This window comes from Zalophus californianus, chromosome 10 (assembly GCF_009762305.2).
Source record: "Zalophus californianus isolate mZalCal1 chromosome 10, mZalCal1.pri.v2, whole genome shotgun sequence".
NCBI lineage: Eukaryota > Metazoa > Chordata > Mammalia > Carnivora > Otariidae > Zalophus > Zalophus californianus.
This window is the reverse complement of record NC_045604.1, coordinates 108,270,370-108,293,950: the sequence shown is the minus strand read 5'-3', so window position 1 is coordinate 108,293,950 and position 23,581 is coordinate 108,270,370. Positions and strand designations below refer to the sequence as shown.

The 23,581-nt window shown below is 53.7% G+C and overlaps 1 protein-coding gene across 2 annotated transcripts; it reads right to left on the bottom strand.

Moving 5' to 3' along the window:
* Positions 1–5,847: 5,847 nt before the first annotated feature.
* Positions 5,848–23,297, bottom strand: TMEM130 (transmembrane protein 130). 2 transcript variants are annotated; one of them, XM_027609898.2, is made up of 8 exons: positions 23,064–23,297; positions 16,514–16,819; positions 14,821–14,980; positions 11,641–11,807; positions 10,741–10,825; positions 9,398–9,600; positions 7,550–7,662; positions 5,848–7,205 (listed from the first exon to the last, which is right to left on the bottom strand). In XM_027609898.2, the coding sequence occupies exons 1-8, from the start codon at positions 23,146–23,148 to the stop codon at positions 7,017–7,019; spliced, it is 1,308 nt and encodes a 435-aa protein (XP_027465699.1). In that variant the 5' UTR covers positions 23,149–23,297; the 3' UTR covers positions 5,848–7,016. The 2 variants fall into 2 exon arrangements, with proteins under 2 accessions (XP_027465699.1, XP_027465700.1); XM_027609899.2 differs by having other exon boundaries at positions 5,848–7,169.
* Between the last annotated feature and the right edge of the window lie 284 nt (positions 23,298–23,581).

The following is a 23,581-nucleotide window of genomic DNA, read 5'->3' as shown; positions in this document are numbered from 1 at the left end:
CTCTCGTGCCTTTGCAATGTGTCCAGCATGCTCTCCATCACCAGCTCCTGAAGCCAATGTGAGTCTTCACGCTCCTCCCCGTGGGGGTCCGCTGAGCTCCTCTTTCACTCTGGAGGCCCTGGGGTCCCCCACACGCGTCACCAAGTCCTGGGTCACCCCAGTTTTGGCCTGTGTAGGGGGCTGAACAGTGTCCCCCGCCCACGGAAATCATGTCCACTTGGAACTTCAGAATGTGAGCTTGTTGGGAAATAAGGTCTTGCAGACGTAATTCTTTGAGAAGCTCACGATGTGCTCTGTGTGCCCTTCACTCCCAGGCCTGTACCCACACCCACGCACGGACACACGGGCATGCCCACCCACGTGCACAGGTGCACACACGCACAGGTGTGGAGACACGAGCTGTCACAGAGGCAGAAGAAATAGATGCGGAAGGAGCTTGCAATCCCAGGGGTGGAAATCGGGCCTTAGGGGGGAACTACGAAGTCCACCTCTCTCTCGTTTCAAAGTGTTTTCATCGGCTCAGAAGAATACCCACTCCCAACTAAGTTATCACTTCCTGTTTGGCCCTCCCAGCCCCCTGGCCACCACCCCGTCTGCTCTTTGCCTACGCACTTGCCTGCTCTGGACGTTCCTATAAATGGAATCATATATGTGGCCTTTTGTGTCTGGCTTCTTGCACGGAGTCTCATGCTTTCAAGGTTTGATGCACGTCGTAGCAGGTGTCAGTGCATTATTCTTCTTTAAGCCTGAATAATATTCTAGTGCGGCCATAGACCACAATTTCTTTATTCTTCTGGTGATGGATGCTTGGGCTGTTTCCACCTTTCGGCTATTGCGAATTGTGCCGCTGCTGTGAACGTTCACCGTGAGCAAGTTCTCTGAACATCTGTTTCCCGTTCTTTTAGGTGTAGACCTAGGAGTGGAATCAGTGCATCACACGCTAATTCTGTGTTTAGCTTTTTGAGGGACCGCCGGACCGTTTTCCGTTTTCCATTCTCACCAGCACAGCCTGGCCAATACTTATTATTTTGTTTCTATTGCGTTGTGTTTGGTTAGGTTTATCATAGCCAACCTAGTAGGCATGAAGTGGTATCTCATTGTGGTTTGATTTGCATTTCCCCGATGACTAATGATGGTGAGCATCTTTTCATGGGCTTATTAGCCATTTGTAGATCTTCTCTGGAGAAATGTCTGTTCGAGTCCTTTGCTCATTTTTTAATTGGGTTGTTTGTCTTTTTGTTGTTGCGTTGAAAGAGTTCACTCTTCGTACAAATCATGCAGAACAAAGAAACTAAAGCTCAGATTGTCACTTGCCCATAGTCTTGGAGCCAGACTGTAGCCCACTCCCCGCCCCAGCTGGTTTTTTAACTTGTGGCTGGAGTTGGCGCGTGCTGACCTGTGGACACCTCAGAAAGACCATTAGGGAAGGAAGAGATGATGCAAAACAAAGGGGGGGGTCCTCTCTTCCAGAGTCCCAGGAATGCCTTTTGTTTTAGAAGAGGGGCAATGCTCTGGAAGCTGATTCCCAGGCAAGCTGTTCCAATTGTGTGAGTGTGAGCTTGCCTCTGCATGTGGCGTGTACCTGTGTGTTCATGCATGTGCACAGGTGTGTGTGTGTCTGTGGGTGCCAGAGCTGTCTGGACCCGCACCATCTGTGTCCCCCCTCTGGCATCTGCAAGCCACCCCTGCAAGAAGGAAACTGCAGAAGGATGCTGGATGGGGCTGCCACCTGCTGGTCAGGCTGGGCGCTGCAGGCAGGCGGCCTGCTGGTAGGGGTGGCCCCGCCTGGTCTCCTGGGGCAGAGGCCCCGGGGGTAGGAGCCTTTCTTCTGCCCCAAAGAAAACAGAGTCCCCCCGCTGTTGCCCCGATGCCCTTTGAGCCTCTCTAAGGAACAGCTACAGGGGCCAGAGAGCTTTCTTTGTACCATGAGCTCTCCTCCGGTTCAATCCAGCCCCTTAGAATAGTTTTTAAAAAGCATATAGGATCACAAAGGAAACCGATTATACTGATATGCAGTTATCAAAAGAGTGATTGTAACATATGTGTTTAGTGAAATGAGATCCAGCAGCAGGTCTAACAGCAGCTGTAATTTTGAAGACATGATCAGCATAGATGACGTTTTGAGAGACCCGTAACAATTGGCATGTGATGTGAACACATTTGTGATTTCTACTGCCCATGAAGTCGCGGGCATGGCTAACGGCACTGCCTAGATTTACGGCGGACAGAACTGCCACAGTTTGATCAAAGGTTCATAACGTTGAAGATGCAATTTCTTCCCCCGCCCCGAGTTTGTGAATTCTCCCCATGAATCCCTTGGGGACTGGGCACCCCAGGTTAAGAGCCCCTGGCCCTGACCCTGCCTGGTGGCCCCAGCTCCTCCTCAGCCCCTTGGCCAGATGCCAAGCAGGTCCCAGCCAAGCTCACCCGTTTAGCCCCTGCCTCACCATCCGCAGCCTGGCTGCCTCCCTGCTTCTACCCTCGGATCCCCCTCCTCAGCACAGAACGAGGCATCCTCCTCAGAGCCAGCCCTGTGGCTTTCTGCTCTGCTGGTGGACAAATGGCAGAACCAGTTTCCAACATGCTATCACGTGAGGCAGCTCCGCGTCCCCCAGGCAGGGAAGAACCCCACCACCACCAGACAACGGTCCCTCTCTCCAGGATATAGGCAGGGAGGCCTCTGCATCCTGTCACCTGGACATCACCCCTTTGCCCAAATCAGGGCTTTCCAGGCCATTTTTGTCCTTCTGGACAATCTGGGGAGACACTGAATCTTTTCCTTAGCATCTTCTCTTTCCTAAATTCCAGACATTGTGAAGCCATACATGGGGGAAAGGGCATTTCCCCCCCTCCCTTCATGGGTGATATTTAATGAGCACCTACTAGGTGCTGGGCACTGTCCTAGGTGCTGGAACTGTAGATAGTGAACACGGTAGTCAAAGCTTCCTTCTTAGAGTCTTTATGCTATGAGGGAAGGCAGATTAAATAAATAAATTAGTAGAATTAATAGTATGCTCTGGGGTGATCATTGCTATTGGGGGCGGGGGATACAAGGTACGGGAGGCAGGGGGTGCTGGAGTTGGCCTCACAGGGCAGGTGACACTTGAGCAGAGGTGCAGAGGGGGAAGCCGTGTGTGTGTGTGTGTGTGTGTGTGTGTGTGTGTGTGTGTGTGTGTGCAGGGAAGAGTGTGGCAGGGGAACCGCCGAAGCAAAGCCCTGAGGAAGACAGAGCTGGAGGGATGAGCAGCAGGGAATGAGGGCAGTGAGACCAAAGGGGCCAGGTCAAGCCAGCCTTGGGCCGCTGGAAGGACTCTGAGCTGGGAGACATTGAGGGGTTTGCATGGAAAAGGACACGGTCCTGGTGCACACCCGTGGGGCAGGGTGAGAAGGGGACAGGGGAGAGGTGAAGGCTCCAGGGCGGGGAGAAGTGGCTGGACGCTGGATCTCCTGGTTGGATGGGTGGGTGCAGAGTGAGACCGGCTACTGCACAGACACTGGAAGCACATTCATTTCCTGTGGCTGCCGAAGCAAATACCACAAACCGGGTGGCTTCGAACAACAGAAATCTATTTTTTCCCAGTTCTGGAGACTAGAAGTCTGAAATCAAGGTGTTGTGGGTTGAAATCAAGGTGTTGTGGGTTGAACTGTGTCCAGCCAAATTTACTATGTTGAAGTCCTGAACCCCAGCACCTCATTAGGTGACCCTATTTGGAAATGGAGCCTTTTTTTTTTTTTAAAGATTTTATGTATTTATTAGAGAGAGAGAGGGAGGGAGGGGGAGAGAGAGAGAGAGAGAGAAAGCACAGGCAGGGGGAGCAGCAGGAAGAGGGAGAAGCAGGCTCCCCGCTGAGCAAAGAGCCCGATGCGGGGCTTGACCCCAGGACCCTGGGATCATGACCTGAGCCAAAGGCAGACGCTTAACCGACTGAGGCACCCAGGTGCCCCAGAAATGGGGCCTTTAAAGAGGTAATTGGGTTAAAATAAGGCCATTAGAGTGGGTCCTAATCCAATCTGTGTCCTTTGAAGAAATTAGGACACAGACATATGCACAGAGGACAGGGGGACAGAGGGGGACAGCCATCTACACGCAGAGGGCCCTCAGGAGACACCATACCTTGATCTCTGACTTCGAGCCTCCAGGACTATGAGAAAATAAATGTCTGTTGTTGAAGCCACCCGGCCGTGGTGCTTCGTTGTGGTGGCCCGCAGAGGCTAACCTGGGAGAATCTGTGCTGTGCCTCCCAGCTTCTGGTGGCACCGGCAACCCTCGGTGCTCACATCACCCAGTCCCTGTCCCCTACTGCATGGTTGTCTTCCCTGTGTGTCTGCCTGCAACTCTTCTCTTTTTATAAGGACACAAGTCATTGGGTTTAGGATACACCTTATCTCAGCAAGACCTCATCTTAATTTGATCACATCTGCAAAGACCCTATTTCCATATCAGGGCACATTCATGGGTCTGGGTGGATGTGCATTTGGGGGAGTCACTATTCAACTCAGTACAGGTGTGTTCATCCATGTTTCCTTGGAAACCCACTTTAATCCCATCAGGCTCAAATGCTCAGAATCCTTCCAAAAAACAATCCACGATCTCCAAGTTGACAGAGTGGGGGACTCCACTAAGTCCTGGACCAAGCTTCTCAAGGGAAAAACGGCTCTTCCCAAGTCCAGGTAAAAACACATCCAATTGATTCTACCCTTGACCCCTGTGGTCATAGGAACCCACAGCCTCTCATTGGCACTGTTTGGGTCCCTCCTAGAAGGGCAGGCTGGTGAGAATACCTACCCCGGCCCCTCATCTATTAGGAACACATTAAAATGACCTAAAGCAAGAACAGTGCCCCCCTCCACCCTCTCAACTTTCTCCAAGGTCTCATTTGATCCTCTAACCAGTTATCCGAGGCACAAGGGTCCCCTGCAACACTCAGGTGCCTTCTCGCCCCAAACCCTGACACACTGATCTCTGGCTGGGGGGAGGGGGTCCAGCGGAAAGGTGTGTGGCAGCATCCGCCCCACATGCTGATGCTGAAGTCTGAGAAAGTTCCCCAAATGCCTTGGCTCCTGAAAAGTGGGGCTTCCCAGAGTGGTACAGCCAAGGTGGGATTGGGGTCCATTCCCCCCACGCTACAGCTTGAGGCTTGGGGCACACCAGCTAGCTGGGTTGGGTGGTGAGGGTGACAGGAGAGCAGAGGCAATCAAGAAAAAAGCCCAGATCTCTTGTAGAAGAAAAGCTTAGGAAGGAAGCCGACTCAGAGGCATGTAACTCAAAGTGTGGTCCTTGGACCAGGAGCATCAGCGGCATCTCGAATCTTGTTCCCAGATTCCCAGGCCCCACTCCCGACCTCCTGAATCAAAGTATGTGGCTTGGCAAGACCTCTGGTGATTCTCAGGCACATCCAAGTTCAAGTGAGACCAGAGGCGCTCACCCTCGATGGTGCACCAGGACTCCTGTGGGCCTTCTGGGACCCAGGTGGCTGCCCCCTCCGCAGGCACAGATTCAGGTGTGGGTGGCGCCCCAGGATCTGCATTTCCAAGTTCCCTGAGTGTAGCCTTCCTCCTGGCTCTGATCCAGCGTCTGCCCGGGGAGCCACAGACTTGGCTACATGTTGGAGTCATGGGGGGGGACACCTGGACCCACCTCCAAGAGACCCCCCTCTGAGTCTGGTCAGTCTGCAATGCAGCCTGAGTGGACGTTTAAGGAGTGCTGGTCCAAAAGACCGACTGGGACCTGACACCCCAGGCAGCAGCTCCAACCACTTGCCAGAGAACACAGCGCCGATGCCCGTGCCCCCCCCCCCAGCCCCCCGTGCACAGAAAAGAAAGAGACTCTGGCCCCCTGGCATCTGCTTGGCTATTTTGAGAGCACACAAGCTTTATTCAGCAATAATGGCAGTATTTCATGAGAATGGGCTGCACGACAGCGGGAATGCTGTTGTCTGCACAAAGTCTGAGAGCAAAGATTACGGCAACAGAGCTTCGCCCCCACAGCCCTGCCCCCTCCCCCCCCCAACAGGCCCCCTTGGCTCCTCACGCTCCTGCACGGCTGTGCGGGGGGCCTCACTGTGGTCTCTCTCCACGCCTGGACCACCCTCTCCACCAGCTCTGCCTCCCCCGGGGCCACTAGGCTCCCCCCTGCCCCAAGGGCTCCCTGCAGACCTGCCTCCTCCTCCTCCAGACCATGCAGAGGGGCAAGAACACCATCCCCCACAGCGAACCCAATTCCCCACTGGCTCGCTCCTCCTTTTCCTCAGTGGAAGTTAACAGGGTCTCAGGACACGAAGGCACTCTTCATAAAGCCCTCTGCACTCACAAAGTGTTAGCCCTGCCCCCACCCCACCCCCAGCAAGCCGGCAGGAAACAGGGTGTCCTTAGAATGGGCCCCAGGAGCCACGGGGACCGGTGCACGAAGGGGAGCCGCGGGGGCCCAAGTGGAGAAAGTCCCATGTCCTTTTAGTTCTAATTCAGGACCCAGCAACCAACGTAACTGATACAGAGGACATCATCGGAGACGCCTGTGGGACACGTGTGATGTGTGTACCTGCGTGTGTGCGTGCATGCACTTGTCTCTGTATGTATGACCTTTTGTGACGTAGCCTTAACCATTGGTGACCTTCCTCCCGGTTCTCTGACCTAGGCAGGCCACCTGGGGGAGGGAAGCTCGGACCCCAGACGGACGGCAGAAGTGCCAATATGGGAAGAATGGGTGTGGGGCAGCCAGGCACCCCTGGGAGAGAGGAGGGAGCCCGCTGAGCGTCGGGGCCCTGCTTGGGGCTCTTCAAAGGCAAGGGGTGGGGTAGGGGGACTGAAAGGGGCTTGCAGCAGGGGCTGGACTGCACAGATGGACAGATGGTGGGGGTGTGGGGCTGAGGGGGGCTCATGGCGGCAGCTGGAAATACGGATGGATGGCCAGCAGGGTGGACAGCCCCGCACCCGTGCGCCCCTCCTGCTCGGCGGCTCGCCCTGTCCGAAGCGCCCAGCTGGCGGTCAGTTAACGCTGACACGGGATTGGGGGGCGCTCACACGGTGTACGTTTTGACGGATTTGTAGAGGGGAGGCAGCAACCCGTGGTTCTCGCGGACAACTTCCAGGTACTCCGAGGGAGTCTCCAGCAAGAAGGGCCCACAGCACATGTGGCAGCAGCACCGGACCCCAGCAGGCGGCTCCGGGTTCTTGTCAGACATGGGGGAAAAGTCAAAATCAGCCACCTATGGTGAACAAAACCCCACGGGTCAATCACCCGCCTGCCAGACCCCCGCTAGGTGGCCTCACGAGCTCAGCTGCCTGGCGGCTCACGGTGCTGCCCCGTGCCCTTGGCTTTTCTGCTCCCGGGTCGTCCCTCTTTCGGGTGCCCACCCCACCCCCCGGCACTGGGCACAGCTTCTCGGCAAGGGGTGAGCGCAGCAGTGAGTCAGATGGGAAGAGGCCAACTCAACGTGGTCCATCTATGAATGCATCTTGGGCACGTCGCCCCCAGCCCCAGGACCTCGCCAGGCCCCCCCTTCTCCAGGCAGGGCCCTGTGATCCAGCCTCCACCCTCCTGAGCACCCACCTCTACCATGTCCTTCTGGTGAGCAGCATTCCGGAGGGTCATGTACATGATGAAGGCCAGCATCATGGTGATCAGTGTGGCACACGGGAAAGCAAAGACAGCCGGCTGGATGCCTGGGAGTGAGACATGGTGAAGTCACGGGTCTGGGGAGTTGGTGGTGAAGGCCAGCTCTCAGACCGTGGTGAGGGACAGCTGAGTCAAACCCCACAAGAGCTATTATTTCCTTAGGTACCTGCATCCCAACGAGGCAACCCCAACAGGCTAATCTAAGAGTCTACAAACACCAAGTAGGGGTGTGTTAGGGGTGTTTTAAAATATGTCCCCATGTTACTTGATGGTCTCTTTCAAGAGGTGCAGCTAAATCCCCCACCCCGAGTGTGGGGGCTGGATTTAATGACTTGCCCTAATGAATAGCCATGACCAGGCCATCAAAGAAGTCACAGCTCCCTCCCCACTCTCTCTTGGGTGACTTGCATTGGAGACGGGAAGCCATGCTGTGAGGACACGCCACAGCCTGGTGACCTCTTGTAGCTGTCTGCACTCCACCAGCTCTAGGCTCCACCCCCTGACCCCCTGACCCCCCTGAGCCAGGAGGCTGCATGGCGGAACAGGGAGAACCCAGGGTCTGCAGTTAGGCGGTCCTGGGTTCGAACCCGGCTCTGACCCATGCTCCCTGATGCTGATGCTGACCCATGAGGCTGCTTCAGGGATGCCACGAGGGGAGGGGTGTGAATGTGCCAGGGGCGCGGCAGGTGATCGGCGAGTGTGGGTCCCCCTCATCCCTCCCCCACCCTGCCCCTGGTGTAGACACCACCGTGTGCCGTGAGGTTCTGCTTCCCAGGAAAAGTCAGCGCTGATTACCTGGAATGCTGTGTCCTCTGCAGGATTCAGGGGGCCCCGAGGCACTCAGTGCCCAGGAGAGGCTGGGGGCGGCAGGGCCCCAGACCCCCCATGGGGCCCACAAGGCCAGCCAGGGCCCAGAGTGGAGCACAGCGTCTGCCCAATGGCTCAGACAGGGACTGGGGAGACCGGTGGGGGCAGCAGTGCTCTTGTGGGTCCAACCCTGGGGACAAGTGCAGTTGGCGAGTTTTCCGTGTGTACCCTAAGAGCCGGCACCTGGCTAGGCACCTGAAAGACCATCCCTTAGGGTTCCTCCTCTAAGTAAGGAAGTGTTTTTCTGGGGTCACAGAAGAGTCCCCCCCCCTGGAAAAGAAGGGTAGAACTTCACGCCATCACCAGCTAATCCTGTGACGGCTAGCCAGTGGCCGGGCCTGACGGTGACTCGGGGAAGGACATTCCGGGGGCGGTGGCCAGGGCTCCTGACGGATGACAGGAACCCCACTTCACACTTTCTGAGCAGCGCCTGCTCCCTGGGGGCTGGTTTTAGTGGTGACAACAGTGCCAGGATCGGGGTGATGGCGGAGGAGGGCATTGTGATCGTGGGGGCCCAGCGGGGGAGTGCTCACGATGGGGACAGCGCGGCATTGGTAACACGTGGGAAAGGACACCGGGGACAGTGATGGTGGCAGTGAGCAAGAGCTCAAGCCGTCTTGCTGCTGGGCGGCACGGGATCGATGGCCCAGGTCCAGATGGTGCCGGAAGGGCCGTGGGGAGTGTGCGCGGCAATGGCGGCAGAGCCGTGCGGTCAAGTTGGCCGGGGGTGGCCGCGCCGGCCCTTGGTATGGCTTGCGGTGCCGGCGTTGCAGGTGGTAGAACCGGGGGGTGCTAGGGCTGGCCGGGGCAGGTCTGGGCACGCAGTCAACCGTGTTGGCTGGGCCAGTAGGCTTGGTGACGATTCTCGTGTTGGCGGGTCGCCTCGCATGTTGGCGGAAGCGCGGGGTCACTTACTGGAGGGCCACACCTGGATCCTATGGTACTGGTGCGTCTTACTGATGACGTTCTCAGCCCGGATGCTGAAGCAGTAGTCCCCAGGATCCCTGAAGGTGTGGGTCAGGTTGTAGGCCGTGCTGGCCACCGACGTGGGCTGGCATTCTCCTTCCTCCAGCGGCAGGCACTCGGGCTTGAGACGCCAGCACACGGTCAGAGGGGGGCTGCCGGGAAGTGGGGGTGGGTTTCAGCAATGGCCCAGCAGAGTGTGAGCACAGACCAAGGCTGAGAAGGGCCAGACAGCCATGAACCTAGCTGTCCTGGCCTCTGCTTCACCCCTTCCAGACCCAGGGAACACGATGGTAAATAAGAGATGCCCCCCCCCCCAGACCCCAAGGGGGTGCCGGGCTAGTGAGGCAAACAGGGATAGGCACAGAGTGCTGGATGAGGCAGAACGAGTGCTCTGGTGACACACAGGGTGTGCTGTGGAGGCACAGGGGACAGGTGGGTGCATTCTTAATGAGGAAGTCAGGGAAGGCTTTTCGGAGGAGGTGGCATTTGAATAGGATCTGAAAGGATAAGTAGACTTTTGACGGGTTGGGAGGGGCGAGGGCGTTCCAGGTTACCCACCTGCCACAGCACAGGCTCAGAAGCTGGAAAACACAGGTCCATCTCAGCAATGCGGAGCAGGCCACCCCAGGCCCCAGTAAAACACACACTCCTGCCACCTCAGCCATCGGGTCTGCCAAGCCTACTCTTCAAGTGCTAAGCACCTGCCCCCAAAGCTCCCTGAAAGCTTCAGAAACCTCCTCCAGCCCCATGGCTCATCTTCGTCTTATCTTGGCCACTGTGGTTGCTCCCCATCGAGCCTTGCTTCCCTGTCGTGGCCCTGTGTTGAGGGGTGGGGCCGATCCTCCCCACCCAAGTCCCTGCAAGGCTGAGCCTGGACCACCGACCTCTGCAGCTCCGTTCCCCCTGGTGCAGAGAACATGCCTGGCTTCTCGGTCCCTTACTACATACTCAGCCTAATGTTGTTCTTGCCAAGAGCTGGGCCAGTTCCTACCCAAGATGGTTTGCTTTCTGGGGGCTGTGCAGAGTGCTTTTCACCTGACCGGTTCCTCACCTGCCTTTGCCTTGACGCCCACACTGCAGACAGCTCCAAAAGGCCCGTGCTCTCTGCCCTGGACCTCGAGTATGGAGCCGTGCCCACAACTCTCCCACGGTTGCAGGGCAAGGTGGCAGAAGCTTCCACTGGCCCCCAAACTTGGGGCCCTGTGGGGGATGGAACTCTTAGGCTCAGAATCATCCATGGGAGAGTGGGCAGGGCAACGAGTCACCCACTGTGCACCCTGGGGTTCACTCACCTCCCCAGGAAGTTCAAGGTCACTGTCATCTTTTGGAAGGTCTGAATTAGGGTGGGCCCCAAGACCTGGATGCCTCGAAGGGTTTCTGAAAGGCAGAGAGGGCCCCATTAGACCTGGTGGCTGAGGACAGCGGTCTCAGAGCTCCTAGGGCTCGGGGCTGTGTGACCACCACCCTGTCAGGCTCTCTCCCGAGGTGGGGGTCGCAGGTCCATCCAGGGCATGCCTGGGTCCCGCCCCCCCCCCCCCACAACCCGACAGCAGCAGGTGCCGGAGCCGCTCAGAGTGAGGATGCTGGACGAAGCGGAAGCAGGAGGGGCTCTGGTAACCAGGATGGAGGGCTAGCTCTGGAGAACCCGCCCTCCCCCACCACCTGTGCAATGTGGGGTAAGCGCCACCCCATCCGCACGCACTGCAGCACAACTCAGAAATCTGCCGCAGCTGCCCAAGCACCCCCTCTGGCCAAAGTCGGGGGGAGGCAGGTTTGGGTGTTTCTTCTCTACAGGAGGCCAAGGCCGTCCCAGCCCCAACAGGCCAGTCCTCGACAGGACGCCAGTGTGGCCCGAGAACAAAGAGCCATGTGGACCCACCAGCCCACAGCACGGTGTCCGGCCACAGGCTCGGGCTCTGGGAGCAGGCAGGCCTGGGTTCAAACCCGGCTCTGCCACTTGGTGGCCATGTGACCTCTGCCATAGCCCCCAGTGCCCTCTCAGAAGTGGGGATAATGACCCTCTGCTCAGAGGGCTGCCCGGGGGGATGACAAGAGAGGATGTGCATCCAAGCGCAGCCCAGTACCCAACTGGAGCCACTCTGATCTTCATGGGCTCCAACCCGGGAAAGAGTTCTGCCCAGGGCTCCCCAAGGGGCCAAACATTCGACCTGCACCAACCCCTGGAGACCCACCCTGCAGCTTCAGCGAGGCAGAGAAGTCTCCTGTCTTCTGCATAATGCCCTTCCCGGCGTTCTGCGTTGCCTGTTCCCACTCGGCCACCACCTTGAGCTTCACAGTGAAGGTTCCAATGATGGAATAGTTGTAATAGACCATAGCGTCTTCCGTCACCATCTGGGTGCTGTAAGGTGACAGGAGGGAGATGACAGAAGTGACTCATGTGGCCTCTTAGCGTCAGGGGTGTCCGTGGAGTGACAAGCTCAGCTACCAATGCCTTGTGAGCAAACTGGGCATCATCACAGCAGCCCCCCGAGCCGGCTGGGATGCAAGGTCAGCCATGCTCGGGTGAACTGGCTGCTGGTCATCTTTGAGCTTGTAAGTGACGGGTGGGAGAACTCCTAGCAACAAAGTGCCTGTCACCTGCCAGGAAGTGCTCTGCCCCCTTCTGCCAGGAATCTAAAAGAGGCCCTGCATTAGAGACACGGACAATCCTGGGAGGGAAAAAATAGACACTTTGGAGTTAAGACATACTTGGCTTTGAATCTCAGTTCTAGATTTCCTATCTATATAGCTCTAAGTCTTACTTTTTTCATCTGTAAAACAGAATAATATCTCTATCATAGGTTATTAATATCATGCTTTTTCCTGCAATTATGTGAATTACTTCCAAAGGAAGTCTAATAACAATAAAGAAAATCTTTGTTGATTTCTCAATGCTCTTTACATATGAAGTTTAACAAACCTTTCTCTATTAAATATCTTCCAAATACTTTCTAAACCCAGTTTAGTGTTTGTCTTTTGGTTTGATTTACTTCTTTTTTCTTTGTTTGTTTGGTTTACTTCTTTCATACCCAGATTTTAAATTTCATGAGCCAAATCTAGCATTTTTTTCCTTTAGAGTTTCTGCCTCTGTTTCTCTGTTCTTAGAAATGCTTTCCCCACTGCCAAATTATCCAATTGCAGGGGATCATCTACATTTCAATCTAGTCCTAATTCTTTATGTTTAATTTTTCAATCTATCTGGAATTGCTTTTGTTACGGATCAGATTGTTTTTCTTCTAAATAGTTAACCAATTGCCCGAGTGCCATTTATTAAATAATCTATCTTTACTCACTGGCTAGAAATACCACTGTTACCATATACTAGGTGTGTATAAACTCAGGTTTGTGTCTGCCTTTTCTATTCTGTTCTGTTGTGCAGCCTTTTGTTGGTGCAAATTATTTGCGACTTCTTTTTAAGATTTTACTTTTGAGTAATCTCTACACCCAATATGGAGCTCGAACTCACAACCCGGAGATCAAGCGTTGCATGCTCTACCAACTGAGCCGGCCAGGCGCCCCTATGTGTAGCTTTGAAAATACATTTATGTATGCATTTCTAGTTCTTCTCCTCATCCCTGCTCATCATCATTCTGTTTTTCTGATCTTTCCTCCTTCTGACAATATTGAGACATTCTCTCTTCATTTTTTAAGTCTTTTTAAAGTCTAGGTACAATCTGCGGTTTTATTCACATAAATCCTACCATTTGGGGCTAAGTTTATTCTCTCATTTTTTATGTTTTATAACTATTGTAAAAGATTTTTTTCTACTACCATTATATGGAAAGGCTATGAATCTTTGTTTTGTAACTGGCCATATCACTGAAATCTCTTTTTAGTTCTAAGATTTTTCAGTTGAGTCTCTTGTGTTTCCCAGGTCGTCTATGTGTTTGATGGTTTTTGTCTTCTTCCTTTACAGTATTTATATTTCTTTTTCTTGTCTTATTTCATGGGCTAGTCAAAAATGTTCTATTTTGGTAAAAATAGTGAATAAAGTATTTACTGTGAAAAGAAGTGCCCCTAATTAGTATAGAGCCTGTCCCCTGGTTTGAGACACATGTTCCAGATGTTCTTTAGGTTGTAAAACCACATGTATGTTTATAATGACATATATTTTTATACATGTATATAGGCCTATATGCTTTCATGCATGTTTACATATGTGCATACTTAAACACCAAATTTAGATGAACTGTATAATCTTTGTCACATTCCAAAATTATACTTAATGGAATATATATTGAACTTGCATCAAGCTTACAGGATAACTGGAGGGAAATGGACATCTTTACAATACTAAGGTTCACCAGCCTGGACATGGTGTACAGAACACATCTACTCAAATCTTTAATACCTCTTAGTTGGGGCACCTGGGTGGCTCAGTCTGTTAAGTGTCTGCCTTCAGCTCAGGTCATGATCTCAGGGTCCTGAGATCAAGCCCCACGTTGGGTTCTCTGCTCAGCAGAGAGTCTGCTTCCCCCTCTCCCTCTCCCTCTGGGGTCTCTCTCTCTCAAATAAATAAAATCTTTTAAAAAAAAATCTCTGATACCTCTTAGTAGCTCTAGTTTTCTTCACACAGGATCTTGCCCATTTCCAGGTAAGTGTGGTCCTATGTTTATGTACTAGTTTTGCTATAATTAGGAGTTCCCACTTTGTTTTCTAACTTATTACTGTACATAAGAAAGCACATTGAGCCTGTAAGTCCCATGGAGGTGAGGAGTGATGCACGAGGATTACTAAACCTTTGATGAACTTGGAAAGTTGGTCTGTGTTTCTCTGCAAGCCTGAGAAATGTCTTAAGGAATGCCAACAAATGGAAGGTGTAAACATAGGGGCTAGAGTACGAAGGACCATCAGCCAGGGACTTGAAGGGACCCGAATGGAGTGAGGGGTCTCCGCAGAGTACCACCCTCACAGGAGCTCAGGGTGTCTGTGAGCTGCCTGGGCTCAGCGCCTGACCCGCCCTTCCTGACCTGCCTCCTCCAGCCTGGCTTGTTTGGAGAGGAGAAGTCAGGAGACATGAAGCCGGCACCCGTGAGTTCTACCACAGGAGTATAATTGCATGTGCCGTCAGCCAGGTAGGCTCTTCCAGAGTCAAATGGAGAAAAATCCTACTTTGACCTTTATTAAAGGGATGTTTGGGGCACCAATGACCTCCTGTACAAGGCTGTAGGCACCTTGAAGGCAGATCCCGTGACTGGCTCACCACTGGTGCCCACGTACCCCACACTGGACACAGAGCAGGAGTGGCAGGAAGGTCTGGAGCGAGAGAGCGTGAGCAGGTGAGGGTGGGAAAGTACAGAGCACTCTGCGTGGGACGATGGGGCCACCAAACAAAGGCCAAAGCTTTGGGGCATCAACGGGGAAGGACATACCCATCTCCGAAGTCCCAGTTGTAGAGAAATGAGGCCATCTTGAAGAAGTTGCTTGGGTCGTGGAGGAGGAAGGAAACTTTGAGGACCGTCTTGGTGAGGTAAGAGCTGGGCCAGGGCAGGGAGGTGTTCTGGGTGACAACGAGGTTCCCCACGAGGAGCTCTGGGAGAGAGATCATAGGCGGGTGAGTCCCCCCGAGGGGGCGGGAAGGAGGGGCCAGGGAGTGACCTCACATGCCAGCTGGCAGGACAGCCTCTCCCCACCCCCGACCTTCTGGCTGTCAGAGCTGAGTGGTGGCAGGAGGGGACCCTGCAGGTCACTGAACACAGAGGTGCACAGCCCCCACATCATTGCCCCTGCTGCATTGGACACTAGGACACTGGTGCAGACTCACGGCACACAGCACACACACAGCCTCGCTCCTACGGCACTTTCAAAACAGGATCCCGAACTTTCTGGCACAAAAGATGCCCAGGACCGGGAGGAAATGCATAGGCTTTGAAAGAAATTCCCTGGAGAGATTTCAGATTATTAGACGGGCCTAGAAAAAAATTAGCAGTTCTACTGATCACAGCTCTACACACAATGTGCTGGGCTGGGTAAGGACCACCGTTCTGTGTCTCCTTCTCTTAAAAAAAAAAAAAAAATTTAGGAGCTGATTTTTTTCATCCCAAAAACAGAAAGTAAGGCGTGCTCAATAAAGCTCATTTGGAAAAATGCTGACACATAGGATGAAAAGAAACTGCCTGGCATTCAAATACAGCTATTGTTGATGTTTTGAAGAATTGCAAAGCATTTGTGTGTATGTATTTAATGGAAATGGACATTACATATACATATGTATGTATATTAAACACAGTTGAGCAAATTGGTTATAGAAGTTTGTGTTTTGCTTTTTAAAGTTTTATAAGCAGGAGTATTCCCCCAGGACAGTACAAACTCTTTGTGAGGGTCATCGTTATTCATCATACAAATTATATCCACATACTTAACCAGTCCCCTTATGGTTGCAAACTTAGCTTGTCTAATATTCTTTTCTGTGGTTATAAACACCACTGCAATGAAGGGTAGGGGGATGGGTTAGCCTGGTGATGGGTATTGAGGAGGGCACGTTCTGCATGGAGCACTGGGTGTTATGAACAAACAATGAATCATGGAACACTGCATCAAAAACTAATGATGTAATATATGGTGATTAACATAACAATAAAAAATTAAAAAAAAATAAACACCACTGCAATGAACATACTTGTGCATAAAACATTACCCAAATGGAAATTTACTTCCTGAAGACAAATTCTTTAACAAATTGTACGGAAACTCCAAGTAACAATTGTACGTAAACTCCGAGAACTGTATGTAACAATTGTACGTAAACTCCGAGAGAGCAGGGACTTCCCGGAAGGAGAGAGGAGTGTTAGGGTGGGAGGCTGGAGCGACGAGAATGAACAGACCGGAGACTGAAATAGTGCATAACCATTGAAACATTATCGATCAGCTCCTCTCCAGAGGGTTGTGTTAATTTATACCCCCAGTAGCAACATGTGCTTTACGTGTCCATTCCAGCACAACGCTGACCAGCATCGGGTGGTAACCATTTTCTGATCCTTTGTTTATACGATTACTAATCAGGCTGGATGGTTTTCTCTGCAGCAAGAGTCTGAAGGCCAATTAGCAAACAGAAAAGGTCCTCACCTGTGATGGGGAGGACAAGGAGGCTCCTCGCCACAGGCTGGCACGTCCAGCAGTCGGCAGCGGTGACCCAGACGGAGACGGGGAAGTCCCCGGGCACGGTCCCCACGGCGCGGATGGTGGAGCTGAAAGCCTCGTCAGTCTTCCCCGTGAGCAGCAGTGGGGTATGGATCCAGTGGAAGCGGTAGAGGCGGGTGCCGGTGGGCAGGACCAGGCTGCCATTGTCACTGGCCACCAGGCTGGCTGTGATGGTCACCTCTGCCCCCGTGGTGGCAGGGCCATCGGTGGTGAGGTGCAGTTCATACAGCCCTGGGACCCCAGAGACAAAAGACTGTATTTCAGGAAAGGTGTGGTAAGGAACCCACTCTCACCCTCTGGGCTGGCTTCTATTATTCTATTTTATAAGTGGAGAAACTGAGGCCCAGGCAGCTCAAGTGACTAGCTGATTGTAAGCTGGGACTTGAACCCAGGCCCAACAGAGTCCAGAGATTTTCTTTTTAGGCCAGCCAAGCAGGGCCTTCCAGAGCACAGGCCTGACCTGGCCAGACTTATTTCTTAGCTATGAAAATGACTGCCAACGTATGTCATAGGAGGGATCACCTTGGCTGCTACCCGCACCCCCCCCCCCCCAAAATGTCCTCTATCACCTGTTCCTTCAGACTAGTCTTTCCATGTCAAACACAATTCTGATCTGAAACACAAAGCTGAGTCTGGAGCCTCTTAGAGGCCTAATGCCTAGACAGCAATGGAACAAGCCTCGGGCAAAGGTCCACTCTGATTCAAGCCAAGTCTTCTTCTACACTGCCCAACACAGCTGTCACTGGCCACAGCCACGGCCATGGCCACGCGTGGCTGTGTAAGTTTCAGTTAAAATGAGACAAAATTTAAAACCCACTTTCTTAGCCACAGTAGCTGCATTTCTTTCTTTCTTTCTTTTTTTAAGATTTTATTTATTTGAGAGCGAGAGCGCTGGAGAGAGCATGGGCGCGGGGCGGGGGGAGGGTAGGGGCAAAGGGAGAGGGGGAAGCAGACTCCCCACAGAGCAGGGAGCCCCACGCAGGGCTCGATCCCAGGACCCCGAGATGATGACCTGAGCTGAAGGCAGAAGCTTAACAGACTGAGCCACCCAGGCGCCCTGTGTAGCTGCATTTCAAGCGCTCAATAGCAAAGATACAGAATATCTTCCGTATCACAGGAGGTCCCACTGGACGGCACTGCTCACTGCTCTTAAATGACCTCCGTGATTCCTGCTGGGGCCAACGCTGAACTCTAGCTGGTTGACTCCTCAGGGAACTTGAACTGAAATATGGGGGATGCAGCTCTTACAGGGAACCCGAGAATCAGTCTTGGAGGATCCTAACAGAGAACAGGGCCTTGAGCATATGGGATGGAGGCCGGGTCAGAGGCCCTTTAAAATAACACTCCCCTCCCGACTGACTACTGCGTGGAAGGTAAGACTAATTGTAACCTGAAAATAGAGAAAATAGAGAATTAAAACTTAAACAATTTTGTTAAAAATAAAAGTAATCTGTAACAACCAGTGTTACCGTATATGGGCATTTCCTACTTTAAAAAAAAAAATCGTGCTTGTACTTTGGAATTCTATATTCTATTGTTTTCAATTCCGTATCGTGGGCATTTTCCTAAGTCATTATTCTTCAACTGCTTTACCATGTGCATAATATTTTATCATCTAAATAAAGTAAGATTTTTAAAATAAGGTTTCTTTCCATCACGAAAGTAATACATATGTATGTATAAAGAATATCGGAGGGGCGCCTGGGTGGCTCAGTTGGTTAAGCGACTGCCTTCGGCTCAGGTCATGATCCTGGAGTCCCGGGATCGAGTCCCACATCGGGCTCCCTGCTCGGCAGGGAGTCTGCTTCTCCCTCTGACCCTCTTCCCTCTCATGCTATCTCTCATTCTCTCTCTCTCTCAAATAAATAAATAAAAAATCTAAAAAAAAAAAGGATATCAGAAATGTCCCATTACCCTACTTCCAAAAAACAGCTGCAACCATACTGCTGTCCTCATGTCTCTTTTTCATGCATAGAATTTTTTAATTTAGACATAATCACATTCTTCACACAATTTTGAATTATTTTATTTTCACACGACAACACGTGTAAAGCATGTCCGTGGTCGCACTAATGTGAATTTCACTGTTGGTATGATAATCCCTCAAGCAGGTATATCTTTTTTTTTTTTAAGATTTTATTTATTTATTTGAGAGAGTGAGAATGAGAGAGAGAGAGAGAGAGAGAGAGCACATGAGAGGGGGGAGGGTCAGAGGGAGAAACAGACTCCCTGCTGAGCAGGGAGCCCGATGTGGGATTCGATCCCGGGACTCCAGGATCATGACCTGAGCCGAAGGCAGTCGCTTAACCAACTGAGCCACCCAGGCGCCCTTTTTTTCTCTTTTTTTAAAGATTTTGTTTTTAAGCAATCTCTACACCCAACGTGGGCTCAAACTCACAACCCCGAGATCAAGAGTTGCATCCTCCACCGAATGAGCCAGCCGGGCGCCCCTAATTTTTTTTTCAAGTAAACTCTACCCCCAATGTGGGGCTCAGACTCATGAGATCGAGAGTTGCACGCTCTACCAACTGAGCCAGCCAGGCACCCCAAGCAGGTATATTTTGATTCTCAGAACCCCTCACTCTTGCCAATAACACTACTGCACCTCTTGGTGACTATTTTGTTACAATTTGTATATTTCCTCTTCAGGTGAGATTTCTGAAGGGCTGCAGGTTAGAGAGTGTTCAGCCTGCAACAGCATACAGCTTCACCAGAAGAGGTGACACAGAAGGAAGGCTGGAGGGTCCCCAAGCCCCTCTCCGCTCATTTCCCTCATTCCCACCCACCTGCTCCCCTGGTTTCGAGTGCCTCCTAAATGCTGGCAGAACCAAGTAACCTAGACCTACTTTCTGGGCTCCAGATCTGCACTGAGCAAAAGAGGAGCTGCTAACCACATGTAATTATGTTTAAATGAATCAAAGTTAATTACTTAAATTGAACCAATACTAGAAATTCAGTTCAATTGAGCTAGCCACATTTCAAGTGCTTCATAGCCAGATGTGCTCAGTAGCTACTCCTCAGGGCAGGTATAGAATATTTCCTTCATCATCCAATGTTCTGCTGGACAGTGCTACTGGTCTAGGGTTCTCCCTTCCCCACACCTACCATTTTCAGCCATCGCTCTCTGTTGGGGCCGGAGGGAGCAGCTGTCCCAGGAATCCATCAATCCCTAGTCCTTTGCCGCTACTCCTCCCATCTGAGCGTGTTTGCTTGCTCCCCATCACTACTAGCATTGCTAAAGGCCAGCATTCAGCTATTACTACTTCGTCCTTGGCCCTGGCCCCTCAGCCTGCGGTCCTCCCGTCTCTCAGCACCATCCACCTCTCTGCCCCCACCAACAAGGAGCTTCCTCCACAGCTAATGTGTTCACGGACCAGCCTCAGTGTGGAGTCGGAATTCACATCCACGCCGGGGCTGGCCACTTTAACTCTTGCAGCTCTCTCGACATGTTCTGTCCTTCCTAACCTCAGGGCCTTTGCACATGCTGTCCCCCCTGCCTTTCTCTACCTACTCGTCCATGGATGTAACCTCTTCCAGGAAACCTTCCCTGAACGCCTTGCCCCCCTCAGTGCTCTCCAAACAGCCTGAGCACACAGTGGTCCCAACCCCACGTCGGCATGAAGCTTTCTTTGTCTCCCTTGCTGCACCGCAAGCTCCTTGAGGGCAGGGGTCACTGTCGTCTCCCCATGTGCCCAACAAAGTGCTTGGCACATGGTACGTGTTCAACACTGCTGCTGCCCAAGGCTCCCGGAGAGAAGAGTGTGGCAGAGGGACCAGCCCACCTAGCACTGCCCCCAAGGGACCGTTCACCCAGGTGATACTGACTGAGCCCCTTCCTTGTGCCCCACCCCACAAGTGCTGGGGGAACCCAGAAGTGTAGGACATGCCTCCTGTCCTCAGGGAGCTCGCCAGAGACCTGCTGGACTCAGCAAACCTGGGACAGGAGCAAGTGTGTCCTCAAATGTGTCCCCTTCGCCTTGTGGCAGTGTTGCCTGTTCCTGCCGGGGACTCCTGCTCTACCCTCTCCCTTCGTCCACGTAACACACTCCCTGTTCGGAATCCCCTTCCCCAGAGCCATTATTTTGGAGTGTGAAGTCATTTGGACTGGCACTGACAAAGGGACCTGCAGTGTCTTAATCCCAAAGAGAGAATTCCAGATCCTATGGCAGAAATTTCTGCAAGAAAATACAGTGCGTATTTTACATTGAGGGACATGAGTCCCCTGAGGTCCCCATGTAACTACCTGGAGTCACCAAGCAAATCTGTACCCACCCCTCTCCCCTGGGCTGATTTCTATTCTCCCTCCCTTTGGCTGTGAGGCAGCATTTGGCCAGGAAAGAAAGGCCATCCCCTCCCTTCTCCCTCTTGCTCCCTCCCGTGGCCCCCCAGGCGAGGAGCGTGGGCCAGAGCGAGGCTAGCAGGTGGCAGGGACATTCGGCTGCATGCTAATGGCCATCCAGCATCTGCAGTGAGACTGGAGACGGGCGCATGTCAGCTCTACGCAGATCCGTTGCCAGGGGAATGGACTGGCTGGGAGGAGGGATGGGGTGAGATAGGGTGGGGGGGAGGGGCTGTGGCTACAGCTAAGCTACGTTGCTGCAGACGTTGGCCCCGCTCCTGGGAGCCCCCACACCTGTCCAGACACAGGGAAGCTCCGAGGGCACTTTTCCTCCAGCTTTTTTTTTTTTTTTTTTCCCCCAAGCAGATGTTTCACAGCCCCTGGGTAATGTTGCTTCTCTCTTCCTTCGGGCTCTCAGAAGTGTCCAGGGCATCCAAGCTAAAATGGACCGTGAAGGCTTTGCCACGTGTGGCTAAAGGAACCAAACCCAGATCCTGTGGCCCTACCCATCCAAACCTCTCTTTCCAGGTTTGGGAGCCCAGGGGACATGGCCTTGGAGTACAGAGCAGCAGCTAAGGGAGGGGCTTAGGGGGCTCCACGGGGGCACCGAGTGACCCAGAGCTGAAAGGGCCAAAGCAAAAGGCAAAATGGCAACTGCCACGAAGCCTGGCCCATGGAAGCAACACTCACTCACTAGCAGGCCCCGTGGGCTTCCCCTTGGAGCACATCTTCCCTGACAACACAGCATGTGGGACCCTGAACATTCTGGAAAATGGCTGAATCGGGTCTTCCACACCGCACATGTGGATAGCCCCAGACACTTCCCAAAGTACCTCCAGAGTCTGAACAATGTAACCTGGAATTAATGAATGGTCCAGTGCTTGGACTCTGACCTTCACTTCTAGTGTGGGAAGCATCGGGTGCAGGCTGACCCAGACCCCAGGAAGAATGGAAAGGGCTTCCAAGTCTCTGTTTTTTCCCTGTGTGTGAGGGAGAAGGTATGCTCCCCAACCTCATTTCCCAGCTTATCTTGATCATATCTTGAATAGGCCAGGCTGGGAAGCAGACATGACTTCCAAAGAATCAATGTACTTTTTTTTTTTCTTTTTTGCAATTTAGGCCACGGTGATCATTTCCAGACACATGTAAACCCAATGGACAAGAGATCCCCATCCCTATATGACATTTCCAGGAGGGAAGCAGGGAATCCTGACCAAGCATAATTCCCACAAAATTCTCCTAATCCATCCCTAAAACGCAGGTTTTTGTTTTACCTTTTGGATTCTTTCACAATTTGGCATTAGATCTCTTTCTCTCGCTACCATTCTTTGGGGGGGGGGGTAGGGGTGTAATGAAAAATGTTGACTATTTAACACACGCACATCACCAGAGCTGCCCACGTCCCACCTGACCCCCAACTCTCCAACCCGGGTCGTTTTGTTGTCGCCAAAATGAGGCAGAAGGGTTGGTGCTGGCCTTCCGGCAGTGGGGAACGGTGGGGAAGTAGGGAGCATAGGAGCACGGCCCGGTGGGGCGGGGGGTGGGGAGGCGGCACCCAGCAGCACCTGTCAGCTCGGGGTCCATTTTGGAAAGACGAAATGGCAGACTGGCCTCTTGGGCGCTAAAATCGCAACCTCCCCGAAGCCAACACAAGCAGGGTGGAAAACCTCTCCGGATAAGACAACATTTAAAGGCAAAGACAGGTTGCTGCTCCGCGGGCAACCTGTCCGCGCTCCCTGGGGGGCTGGGGCGTGATGACAGATCCCGCACATTCCCGGTCTCCCCGCATCGTCCTCCCCGCCCCAACCCCCAGCGGCTGCGAGGACCCCAGGCATCCGCCTGGGTGCACCGGCAACCGCGCGCGGTTCCCAGGGCAGGGCCGATCTGGAGGTGGCAGCAGGAACCGAGGAGCGCGGGGAGCCCCCTCCAGTGCCGGGCCGACTTCTGGGGAGAAGGATGCGGGGAGAGAAGAGGGGGCTTCGAGGCGCCGGCTGGCCACGCTCCCCTCCGCCGCGCGCTGCAGAGGTTGCCCCGGGAGGAGGGAGGTGCGCGCAGGGCGCACGGCTGGACCGCCCCGAGGCCCCGGGCGCGCTGCGGCTGCAGGGGGACGGGCGGCCGGCCCGCGCAGCGCCTTACCTGCGGCCACCCTAGCCGGGGCCAAGGGCAGGAGGCAGGCGAGCCAGAGGACGCGGCTGAGGCGCGGCCAGAGGGCCGAGGCCATGGCTGCGCCCGGAGCTGCAGGAGCACCGGAGGGACGCGGCTGACTCGGCGGCTGCGGCCGCTCCTCCCGGCGCGCGGCGCGGGCTATGCGGGGAGGTGCGGGAGCGGCGCTCGCTCGTCCTCGCCTCGCGACGCTGTGTCGCTGCGCGCCGCCGCCGCCCACAGCCCGCCGCGCCGACCCCGGCCCACGTCAGCCGCGCCGCGCCGCGCCCCCTCCCCGCGTCCCTCCTCCCCTCGCCTCACCCCTCCGTTCCCCACGAACCCCCGCCTCCCGGAGCCCGCGCTCCTGCGGTCTGCGCCGCCTCCCGCGCCCCCTCCCCTCCCCTCTTCTCTCCTCCCTTTACCCCTCTTCTCCCCACGATCCTCCCCTCCCCCCCTCCCCTCCCCTCCCCCCCCTCCCCTCCCCTCCCCTCCCCTCCCCTCCCTGGGTCTGC

Excerpts from the sequence above, each read along its gene's own strand:
- TMEM130 (XM_027609898.2), bottom strand. The coding sequence starts at position 23,148 with ATGGCCTCGGCCCTCTGGCCGCGCCTCAGCCGCGTCCTCTGGCTCGCC. Across the intron at positions 11,808-14,820 it reads AACTGGGACTTCGGAGATGG|CACCCAGATGGTGACGGAAG; the intron begins GTATGTCCTTCC and ends GTCACCTTACAG. Across the intron at positions 7,663-9,397 it reads GATCCAGGTGTGGCCCTCCA|GCATCCAGCCGGCTGTCTTT; the intron begins GTAAGTGACCCC and ends TCTCACTCCCAG.